This window comes from Rhopilema esculentum, chromosome 6 (assembly GCF_057945365.1).
Source record: "Rhopilema esculentum isolate cy_ngs chromosome 6, ASM5794536v1, whole genome shotgun sequence".
NCBI classification, from domain to species: Eukaryota; Metazoa; Cnidaria; class Scyphozoa; order Rhizostomeae; family Rhizostomatidae; genus Rhopilema; species Rhopilema esculentum.
In genome coordinates, this window is record NC_142820.1 from 12,794,988 (window position 1) to 12,806,322 (window position 11,335).

General features: G+C 37.7%; 1 protein-coding gene across 2 annotated transcripts; it reads right to left on the reverse strand.

Annotated features, from left to right (window-relative positions):
* Positions 1-296: 296 nt before the first annotated feature.
* Positions 297-11,122, reverse strand: LOC135685998 (uncharacterized). Of its 2 annotated transcripts, XM_065202133.2 has the most exons (5): positions 11,019-11,122; positions 10,593-10,876; positions 3,897-4,071; positions 3,328-3,678; positions 297-806 (listed from the first exon to the last, which is right to left on the reverse strand). In XM_065202133.2, exons 3-5 carry the CDS (start codon positions 4,014-4,016, stop codon positions 426-428), a joined length of 852 nt encoding a protein of 283 aa, XP_065058205.2. In that variant the 5' UTR covers positions 4,017-4,071; positions 10,593-10,876; positions 11,019-11,122; the 3' UTR covers positions 297-425. The 2 variants fall into 2 exon arrangements, with proteins under 2 accessions (XP_065058205.2, XP_065058206.2); XM_065202134.2 differs by lacking the exons at positions 10,593-10,876; positions 11,019-11,122 and adding an exon at positions 8,767-8,898.
* Between the last annotated feature and the right edge of the window lie 213 nt (positions 11,123-11,335).

Consider the following 11,335-nt stretch of genomic DNA (forward strand, 5'->3'; position numbering starts at 1 on the left):
GTTATGCGATTACGAGTCCTTGCTAGCTTCTCAGCTAATCCACCAGAAAGAGCATTTCGTGGCTTCTGACCATTCACATAAGCCCCGAAATGAAAATGAATTCGTACCGTAAATGTTTTTCTATAACCGAAGTCTAATAGTCAGTTATGACTCTGCCCCCTATTTCCAAATATAGCCCCTCCCTCCTTTTTTCGTTCTATTGAGGAAATGGCATGTATGAGACAAGACTTTCGAACCACACAACAGGCAGGAGGTCGGAGGAAAAGCAGTAGTAAACAAATAAAGAACAAACGTGGTTGTAAACAAAGAATGACAGTGTGTAAAAACAATTTAATTACAGCCCGAATTCATCAATTCAAAATTGTTAACATATATTAAAAATATCCCTCTCATTTTAATTTTAAAAAAAATTTGTTTGTCTAGGCCTATGCACTGGGCTTTTGGACAAAAATGCTAGTGGTGATTCCAATCGACTTTCTCTTTTTCTCTACTTCAGCAAACCAAGCATCAAAGGTGTTGTTGTCAAATTTTTCTTGCAACGCCTTCGTTGCTTCTTCGACTTCATTCTCGATTTCAGCATTTCTCCAAATGGAATCCATCTGTCTCCATTTGGGATCCATAGGACCATCTTTGCGAAAGTATTTCTCCTTCGTTAAGACGATGTCACCTGGGCGGGTGACTGTTGTTGGACTCTCAAAACCAATACTTTCTAAGTAATCAAGCAAATCTTCCTGTGGCATGTACTTCTTTCTATAAATAGCTGTACTTCTTGGGATCAAATTGTTATACCAGGCCCCATACAGCACCTCAAAAGAAAACAAAAGTGGCTTTTTGCAAACATAGCAATTTCATTATAGATAAATAAATTGTTATGCTTTTGAATGTGTCGATATTGTTTAGACATCGGCAAAAATCTGGAAATTTCATGTATTTGTTATCTTTTATTTTAAAAGTTATTGTCAAATGTTTTCCAACAAAAATGTCATCTTCCAACTCTTATATAACTTACCGTAGCTTTTAAATGTCTGGTTGGCTAACAAACAATATTTCAGGCTGTGCAACATTTACTTACTTTGCTGGCCAAATCACACAAATTTCAACGTTTGATTAGGAATGCTTGTCCTTGCCTAATGAGAATTTATATTTTTGTATATTGCTGGTAGAAAAATCAAACATCGTGATTGATGTGGCATTGTTTTTTAATGTTTCAATTCAGTGTTGAATTCTACACACAAAAAATCATTTCATATTTTTATGTACAGCCTAAATAAAACTACATTTGACATGTCTACGCATTGACTCAAACAAATAACAAAACAGTAGCAGTAAAGGCTATACGAAAATTTTGTGCATGTCACATTTTAAAAATTTTTTCAGCATATCAAGCTTATTACAAGTTACGTCATTCTAAAGTTGTTTAAGTACAATCAGTAATGTAAATTTGAAGAGAAAGTAATACAAAAAGGTTAAGATAAACAACATTAGTATTTTCTTAATTAGCTGATGGACACATGGATATCACTGAACACGGAGCTATGAAAGCCATGTGCCCAGATGACGTGATTGGACGATATATACATATTACAATTTTTTTAGTTTGAATAATAACAGTAAGAATCAGGAAAAATATTAAGCACCAGCTTTAAATGTTAAAGTAACCCAAAAGCAAATTAAAATAAGATAAAATGAAAGAAACTTAAAAAGGGTTTATAATACGTACGATTATTTGCATCAAGCTCACTTAGGTTATGACTCTAAGAAATGGACTCTAAAATGTAATTTTTCATTTTACTTTTGAAGGATATTTTATTCTTGGCTTTTTTCAGATCTAGTGGCAGAGAGTTCAAAAATTTGATACCATCAAATGTAAGAAAATTTCTCTTAAAATTTGTAGAAATCGTTTGCAGAGAGAAACCAAGGCAGGAAGACTGTCTTTTATTGTAGTGATGAAGGCTTTTTGTCTTTAGAAATTCTTGCCCTAAGTTAGTGTAGTTATTTTCTTTAACGATTTGTCTTATGAATTTTGCTGTTTCAAGCTTGTAGAGTTTGTCAAAGTTCAAGAGTTTTAGACGTTGAAAAATTGGGTCACTTTGTGCTGTGTACGGAGCAAAGTCAGCTACTCTTATAGCTTTACGTAAGTTGCTTTTTAGAGGTTCTAAGGTTTGCACATCCCCAGTTTATTATACCATAGAGTGCATGAGGTTGAATAAATGAGTTTTAGAGTGTTCTTAATGTACTTTTTGGGACAAAGTTTCTTAATCTGTCAAGAATTCCAATACCTTTAGATATTTTAATGTTTACTTGTTTTACATGGTGCTTCCAATTTAGCTTTTCATCTATCATTATTCCAAGATATTTTGTATAACTTTTTTGTTTAAGTGGTTCATTATTTATGCTTAGATTTATAGTTTTAGTTACATTTCTTGGACAGATCAGAAGTGAGTTAGATTTCGAAACATTAATGATAGCTTGTTAGCTAGTAACCATTCAGATACTTTTGCTAGTTATGAATTGATGGTTTTCTAGATGAGATCAAGGTTATTATCAGAGCAAATAAGATACTGGTGTCATCAGCAAAGAGACGGAAATCAAGTAGAGCTTAGCAAAGCTATGTATGTCGTTGATGTAAAGCAGGAACAACAAAGGTCCAAGCACACTTCCTTGTGGAACCCCACATTTTATTTCTTGTTCAGTTGAAGTTGCACCATTTGCAGTTACTACTTAAGCTCGTTTATTTAAGTATGATTTACGCCACGAGAGAGCAACTCCTCTAATACCGTAGTGTTCTAGTTCTTTTGATAAGACATTATGATTGACAGTATCAAATGCCTTACTGCAATCAAGAAATGTAGAAATGCAATCAAGAGGAAAGACATTTTTCTATATTGTTACTTAACTGAGATTGAAGCTCTAAGACTGCTAAGGAAGTTGAAATTGAAGTTGAAGTTGAAGTTTCTATATTTTCTTGAAAACCATAATGATGCTTGTATATTACATCATTTACTCCTAAAAATCTTACCACTTTGGTCACTGACTTGCATGCAATGCAGTTTTGAAGATCATGCCAGAGAAAATTACAACCCTTGAATAAGGCACCGTGGAGCAAGGGGACTGGGGGGTTTAGCCCCCCCCCCACTTTTTGCAAAAAATGCCATATATTAAGTATTAAACTACCAGAAAAGCCTCTTTTAATACGGTTTTGGCCCCCCACTTTTTTTAGACCCCCCACTTTTCTCAACGCTCCGCGGTGCCTGTGAGTTATGTACATAACAGAAAGAATCTTTGGGAATATATCACTGAATAGGGGAGGGAAACATAGGACTTTACCTGGTTGCCTGTGCAGAAATTTATCATCAGGACTCCTCCTGGTTTCAAAACACGATATGCATCTTTCATGCTCGCCTTCAGATTGGCAAAGTTGCTTTCCGGGGTGTCAATATGGTGTAACACTTGAACAAATATAACTGCATCAAAACCGCAATCTTCATAGGGTATCTTAGGCAGAAACCCTTGCTTGATTTCAGCAACTTTCTTGTCGGCAATGTAGTCTGACAATTTGTTTTTCGCTTTTGACAGCATTCCTTTGCTGGCATCAAAGCATGAAACTTTGCCGATTCCATTGTCAAGAAAAGCTTTGGAGTAGTTTCCAGTGCCACATCCCGCATCGAGTAGGTGTATCTACATTGAAAAAAGTTTTGCAACTAAGATGTTAGATGAAAAACAACAATAAACAAGGGTTTGAAACCACATCAAACATATAATTTTAAGAAAAAGATGCAAAAATTGATTGAAGCAGAGATGTAGCCAGAGCAGGGCAAGAATAGGAGACAGCAGACATGTTTCTGTAATTATTGATAAATCAAAAGAATATTAACATTCAATGTTGATTAACATACCTCATTTAAAGGCTTATTAAGATAGTCCTGTATTACTACTGCATAAACAGAAGCACCAGCTGGGACCCTACCATCATCATAATGGGCTGATGTTGAGTCATACTTCTCAAAATTGCTCATTTTCTTTTTCTAGAAATCAGATGCAGGATATGGCAACTTTTCACCAACTCTGCACCTAAAAGAAAGTTAACATTCTGCTAAATCTACAGCCAATCAGGGGATCATTTTAAACTGTAAGTCCATGTTAGTGTCATACCTGATTGCGATAAAAGTTATATAAACAGAGCATGGTTCATTATTAAACTTTTTGGGTGTAAAATCGCATAGTTTTTTCCAAGAAACCTTAATGTTATGAGCTTCTCAACTGCTTCACTGGCTAAAAGTATTTGTGACACGGCCTAACAACAATATGGGGGCAGGATTTCAACAATCTGAGGCCAAAAGATCTGAATGGTAATTTTGATACAACTTGACGTGCTGACAACAAAAACCAGAGTCTAAATGGTCGGAAATGGTGCACGAAGCTAGGGCGTGGCCCTAACATTTCCATAGTTGTTGAATTTTTGAATTTTTTGAATTTTTCAAATCTGATGATACCATCAGAAAGAGATTGCAAAACTGAGTAAAAAGTTTTCGCTGTTGGAACTGTTCGTTTTGTCAAACACCCTGATTTCTCAAGTTTCATGACAGCACAGACGCATAGCAGTGGAATTGCGCATGTTATGATAATAGCACGAGGTTTGGTACAAGTACACAATCCGATATACTGAATAAGATGAAATCCATATCAAGCTTAAAAAATGGCCCAAATAGCTATTTCTGAACTGGGGTACTGGTACCCAGTCCTCTGGGGGTACTGGCACCCAGTCCAGTTTCTCTGGCCACGGTGTTGTAGAAAGGTCTTGAGGATGCCAGCTTCTCTACGTTTCTGGTTGATGTAATGAAACTGACATCGTTTCTCATATCTGCTTCCATACTAATGAAGTTAACAAAGACTTCAAAGGGCCGGAGTACAGCATATTTTTCCCTCTTATATGACGATCCCACTCTCATTCATCTTTCTTGCAAGGGGTAAGGTAGCTTTTCCAGCATCTTTCTAAAACCTTTGGCTGTGTCAAGAACGGCTTATCTTCTATCACCTCGGCACTCCCATATCTCTTCTCCAAGGCATCCCATTCCATTTGCAGGCCAACCTGTGGGCTCTCGATGTTGATCGTCCGCAGTGGGGCTACCGTTCTGGGGAACTTCTCCGCTAGCCATTTTATCACAAGGTTCAGCTCCTCTCCTGCAGTAAGTTCAAGGTCTTCAGTTGCTGACTTCAAGGATGCTTTCCATGCTCTAAAATTTGCTGGGTTTTTATCAAATTTGAGGAGGCCAGTTGTGATCAGCTCTCTTTTCATGAGGTGTTTGTCAGGGTTGAGAAGGCTTCAGGCTGTTGCTGCCGTAGAGCTTCAAGGGTTGCTGGCAAAGGCTGTCGTCGTGTGGTACTTGGTACATGCGTGCTGAGTGCCAGGGCAAAACCAGAGTGCTGAGTCAGACCTGGTGGTGCTGGCAGGGACGTCTAGTGGCGGAAACCCTGCTGAATTGCTGACTGAGGCTGCGAAAAGTGTTGCCTTGGCCTAGTGTAGGCTCTGCCTTCATTATGGGCTGCTGAGCAAACCTTGTTGTTGTAGACAGGGCCGTAAATCCCGGGGGGGGACGGGGGGGACTGGACCCCCCCAAAAATCTGGAGCAAAACGATTTTTTTAGAAATTATCGTCATTTACTTTTAAAGAAAGGAATCCCCGGCAGCTGGGTTAGAACCTAACAAAGTTTCGCTGAGTTATTGCAACATACCTCAGCCACTATGTCATGGTGACTATTGCCAAGTGCAAATCGACTATTGTAGATGGCTGTTTGCAGAGTGGTGTCGAGTCAGTGACGATGCCCATGGAGGGGAAATTAGCCCCAAATATTCTATCCACCGGTCTCCCCTTGAATAAGTCTCAAAAAGCATGTAAGAAAAGAATCGTTTAAGTCGCCATAAATCTCGACAAACTCATATTACACATATTTTGATACACGCCTTTTTATAAAAATCCTTACTCAAAACCTAGGTCCTGTCGTTCCTAATTTCTGAACCTCTATTAGTCAGATTGAGGTACCAAGACATCCATAATAGCTCCTTAATTTTGACTGCACAGGAACAAGGAACAAGGCCAGAAGACAAAGAGGACAAGAAGTAAAATTAATTTGCGTAATTTACGCTAATTTTTAATCTGCGTAAAAGTATCACGGCAACAAATAAGTACTTTTGCATTTAATATAGAGAGAAGTAATGACTAAACTCTTTATTGTTAGAATGCAATAAATTTTGCCCATCCTTGATTTTTTTAAGAAAATTTTCATTTGGAGCCCGAATATGTTCTTAGATACATCCTAATTGTTTTCGAATCCGATATGGTTTCAAGAAAAAAAACGCTTGCTCTCGAATAGAAAACACCTTTTCTTTCTTTTCTCCAATGTCTGTCACTAGAGTTTAAGCATTTCCCCAATATCCGTCACTAGACTCTTCCCCTTCCCAATTTCTCCCAGAAACAATAGTCTCTGTTCTTCTGAGAAACGTCGATTTGCCTATCCTGAACGGTATAGTATTTTGTTAAACTTGGTCAGGGAGATGCTTTTATAGCTATTTAGAAAGTATGATTTCAAAAATTTCCTTTCACGTCGGCCCAACCATGGTGGGTCTTCCTACATCACTGAGCGTGATTCTCAGCCCCCTAGGTTTAATTTATTCAAGCTGTCTCTGAAAAATGTTATCAACTCAAATACAAAAAGTCAACATGCTAAGAAATATCTGTAAATACCCTCTTTAGGGCTGAAAAACCTTAGTAAATCTACAATCATTTTTGTTTTTTAAATCGTTTGCCATTCAAACTGTTTCCTTAACACACACTATAAATTGCTTGGTGGTGCCATGACCCACTGCACACTTTATATTCATTCGCTCTGCTGACCCCCCCAAATGACATGACAGATTTACGGCCCTGGTTGTAGAGCATGGTGGTCTTGCTCGATTCAGTTTTATTGTGACTGGCTGCTCTTCATCAACTGCAAATTGCATCCTCACTACTTGAGCATGGACTCTCACGAAGTCCTCCTTTCTTTGAATAGAATCATTTGGCACTGTATCTGGTTGAAGTTGGTTTTCACCTTCAAGATCTGCAGTTTCGTATACTATTTCCTCGGCATTAGCGATTGCTGCTTCTTGCTCTCCTTGAAGTACTGCCATATCTGCCTCAAAGTGTTCCTTTCATGTGTTTTCGTTGACAATTCATTGAAGTTTTTGAGTCTCCAGCAGTGCAGCTTTTTCTGCATCCTGTTTCATTAGCTCGGCTTGTTTCTTTGCAAAAAATAGCTTTGCCTTTGCTGCCTCGGCTCTTGCTTTTGCTCTTATAGATGCCACTGAGGAGGTGGTTCGCTGCGAGCTTCTTGAAACACAGCTAATTTGATCATCTTCGACGAAGCTGTTAGCAGTTGACGAATGATACTGCTGCAACGTTCAGATTAATGGCGGTTTTTTCTTGTTCAGGGTCGTACACTGTACCCTGTCTTGTTGACATCTTGCAGTTCGCTCGGGAATGGGTTTTTTGCTGTCACGCCCTCAAGGGTAGTCGTTACTCTATTGGCGAGCAGATAACCACAGTATATACTATAGACTGAGCGTCGTGATTCGACTCTTATGCCTTACTGATAAGTGCGGTAACTAAAACAACAACAATACATCAAGGTAAAATACATCAAATTCTTAGGACTTCTCTTGGATGAACAAGTTCATTGGAAATATCATCTTGCTGAACTCTCAAAAAAACTGGCAAAGAACCTGTGACATTCTTTTCATAATTAGGAACCTTCTTCCAACAGTTACATTAATATCAGTTAATAATGCTTTGTTAATGCTCTTCTTGCAATAAGGCATTATTGTTTGGGGACAAACGTTTGATTCACATATTGAGCCATTATTCAAATTACGAGAAAGAGCTGTTAGAGCTATATCACATCAAGAATTCTTTGCTCATTCTCTTCCTATTTTAAAAAACTTAAAATTACTTAGAAACTCAGATGTCTTTAAACTGAAACTATTATCTTTTGTTTATGAATCAATCAATAAGCTAGCTCCAATGTATTTTCATAACTTCTTTTTTCCTAATACAACTATTAACTGTCATGGCACAAGGCAATCAACACGTGGTGATCTCTTCCTCACTATGGCAAATACTTTACAGTACGGCTAGAAATCAACTCGATATATGGGAGCAAAATTATGGAACAATCTACCTGTAGAAATAAGAACTAACTCTTCTAAATCCTTATTCGAAAAATATTTGAAAATTATCTTCTAGAAACTATTTTAAAATCAGTGAGCTTTGCAAAATTTCTTGTTTAGTCCGAAAAGTGATTTAATTTAATTCAACTAAACACTTATAGATGAACATATAGATCACTGAAACAAAGGGAGGCCTTCATCTCGTTAGCCAACCTACTTTGAAGGCGCCTCCTTAAGAATTGTGCTTCGTTTTGTCTTTTGAATAATATTATCGTTGTTGTTGCGTTCTTCAGTGAATTTGTTTATAATTTATATAACTAACTAGCATGTTTAGAAATGTAGTAAAATTTGAATTAAATCAAAATCAAATTAAAAATCAAATCAAATCAAATAATACATACTTCTTAGGATACAGGTTTCGTAAACAAAACGAAACAGCGACCTAAGGATAATGCTATCATACGTATGAATAACAAAACGGTGTTCGAAAAAGAGTAAAGCTATAGTAAAGTAATATAGTTTAAATTATGTTCGATAGTTTAATATAATCCATTGATTACTTACAAAATCCGTGCATCCAATAACTGCAATTGTCGAAAAACAAAAGGAAGTAAATAGTTACGAAAGACTGTCTACGAATGTCTAGGCTGTGTTCTTACAACAAGGTTTCGTATTTCCACAAAGTCGTCTTTTCTGGTGTCTCGAATTTCAACAGCACAAAAGGGGGTTCATCACGCTCCCCACCTGGCCTTGTTGTTTTTGCGTCTCATTGCGGCCTTGCTATTCAGCACGTCAATTAACGCCAGAAAAAAGTTTAAATTTTATAACTTGTTAAGTTAAAACGATTTTGTGGTATACCTAAAAGAGGACTGGGTACCAGTACCCCAGTTCAAAAAAGGCTATTTGGTCAATTTTTTAAGCTTGGTATGGATTTCATTTTATTCAGAATATCGGATTGTGTACTTGTACCAAACCTTATGCTATTATCATAACATGCACACTTCCACTGCTATGCGTCTGTGCTGTCATGAAACTTGCGAAAGCAAGTTGTTTGACAAAACGAAAAGGCTCGACAGCCAAAACTTTTTACTCAGTTTTGCAATCTCGTTCTGATGGTATCATCAGATTTGAAAAATTTGAAAGACAAAATTCAACAATTTTGGAAACGTTAGGGCCACGCCCTAGCTTTGCGCACCATTTCCGACCATTTAGAATCTGGTTTTTGTTGTCAGCATGTCGAGTTGCATCAAAATTACCATTCAGATCTTTTGGCCTCCGACTGTTGAAATCTTGGACATCAGAGGGCGGACTATAGCAATTAAACTGCAAGTCCATGTTAGTGTCATACCTGATTATGATAAAAGTTTCATAAGCATGGTTCATTATTGAACTTTTTTGGGTGCAAAATTGCATAGTTATTTCGAAGAAACCTTAATGTTATAAGCTTGCTAAATGTATTTGTGACATGACCTAACAACTATGTGGGGGCAGGATCTTGTTATTCTACTGAAACACACCACGTCCAGGGGCTACAGTGTTCTCTTATCTACACTTATTCCGACTGGGCTTAGATTAAGTAATTAACATACAAAATAGTGAGGAATTTCCCCACCAGGCCCTGAAATTTTCCCAATAGTTGGCCTATGATTCCTCTTTGATGAAAATTGTTTTGAAAATCAGTTTGACATGTCCGCATTTACTGTTTGTTATGTCGTTGCTATGCAGGCACGAAGCCAAGGGGACATTGCCAGCCCAACAAGATGTTTCTTGCCCATCTGTGCACGTCCAAAAATTTTAGGATCAAACCATGTTTTTGTCTAAAAAATGCATTTGATTGAAAGCAAAGGTGTCATTTCCAGAGGATGTCATTTCGGTTTATATGAAGGAGAAAATCGAAAGTTTCTCGGCCGAAGTAACATTTGGTTTGGTTCGTTACCCTGGCTCGGTAACAGTTCCTGGCGATTTGAAAGTCAGATTAAACAGGCCGTTACAAATTGTTTCTTTGCTGTCAATCCGCGTATTGTTTACAGTACAAAAAAGGCCCTTCCATCCATCCAAAAAGATTGCGTTCCTAACACTGAAAAGAGTTCCGTTATCTATGAGTTTACGTGCCAGTGTGATTCTGGCTACGTAGGACGCACTACTCAAAGATTTGAGGGTAGAATAAAACAACATGTTCCGTCTAGTATCAGAATAAAACTCTTCCCCAAAGAGAACAGCCTCCTCGATCTTGCAGATCAAAAACAAACTAGTAAATCTCGCGATTCCGCTATCGGGCAGCATTTCCTGGAAAACCCAGAAGTAATTCTCCTTTAAATCTAGAGTAAGCATTTTAAAGCAAATTTCCATGATTGTGGGTTTTAAATAAGGTATTATACTACTTAACATACCTATCAAATTTGCTATCAAATTCAATATGTCCCGGAGGCCAGCGTTAGCAAATCTTTTCCCAATGATGGCCAGGAAGACCATCGATGTGTGGAATGCTCCCTTTCAACTCCGTATACAGGAGATTTGACAAAATTTCGACCGCTTTTGAGCAGTTGGCCAAATCAAGAACAACGTCTGTCGCTGACAACCCAAGCTTCAGGGCTTTGGCTTTTGACAGCTACCGAAGCTCCAGCACGGTTTCCAGCTTCGTAGGGGACTGGTTTATCGCTGGGAGGTATGGTACCTAAAGTAAGAAAAGATATTCAGTGAATGCATGTATTGTGTACAAGTCTAGGAAAAACCAAATTTCTCAACGTCGCTGTTTCAATTTATTAGTTTTACAAATATCTAGATTTGATGGCATATATTACCATCATTTCTCTTACCTGGTGAAAGTATGTGCTTGTTTCAGATATCAAGTAATTGAATCCAGTCCAATTTTGAATTGTTTGAGTATGACCACGGACATAAGCATAGGATCGAAAAACAATCCACCAGAAATCAACCTCGATAGCCAAAGGCTGCCCTCTTTTCTTGGAAATGTACGGATCTAGAACGTTAGCAGCAGCTTTGAACGATTAGGCTTTTGTTTGTGGTCTCGCAGGTAATTCAGTGATACTTTCATGAGTTGGACTTTCTTGGCCACCAAGTTGAATCATGATCCCATTTGTAAGTTTCGGGTTTAAAACTTGCGTATAGTTGA

Excerpts from the sequence above, each read along its gene's own strand:
- LOC135685998 (XM_065202133.2), bottom strand. The coding sequence starts at position 4,016 with ATGAGCAATTTTGAGAAGTATGACTCAACATCAGCCCATTATGATGAT. Across the intron at positions 3,679-3,896 it reads TTAATAAGCCTTTAAATGAG|ATACACCTACTCGATGCGGG; the intron begins GTATGTTAATCA and ends TTTTCAATGTAG. Across the intron at positions 807-3,327 it reads ATTTCTGCACAGGCAACCAG|GTGCTGTATGGGGCCTGGTA; the intron begins GTAAAGTCCTAT and ends TTTTCTTTTGAG.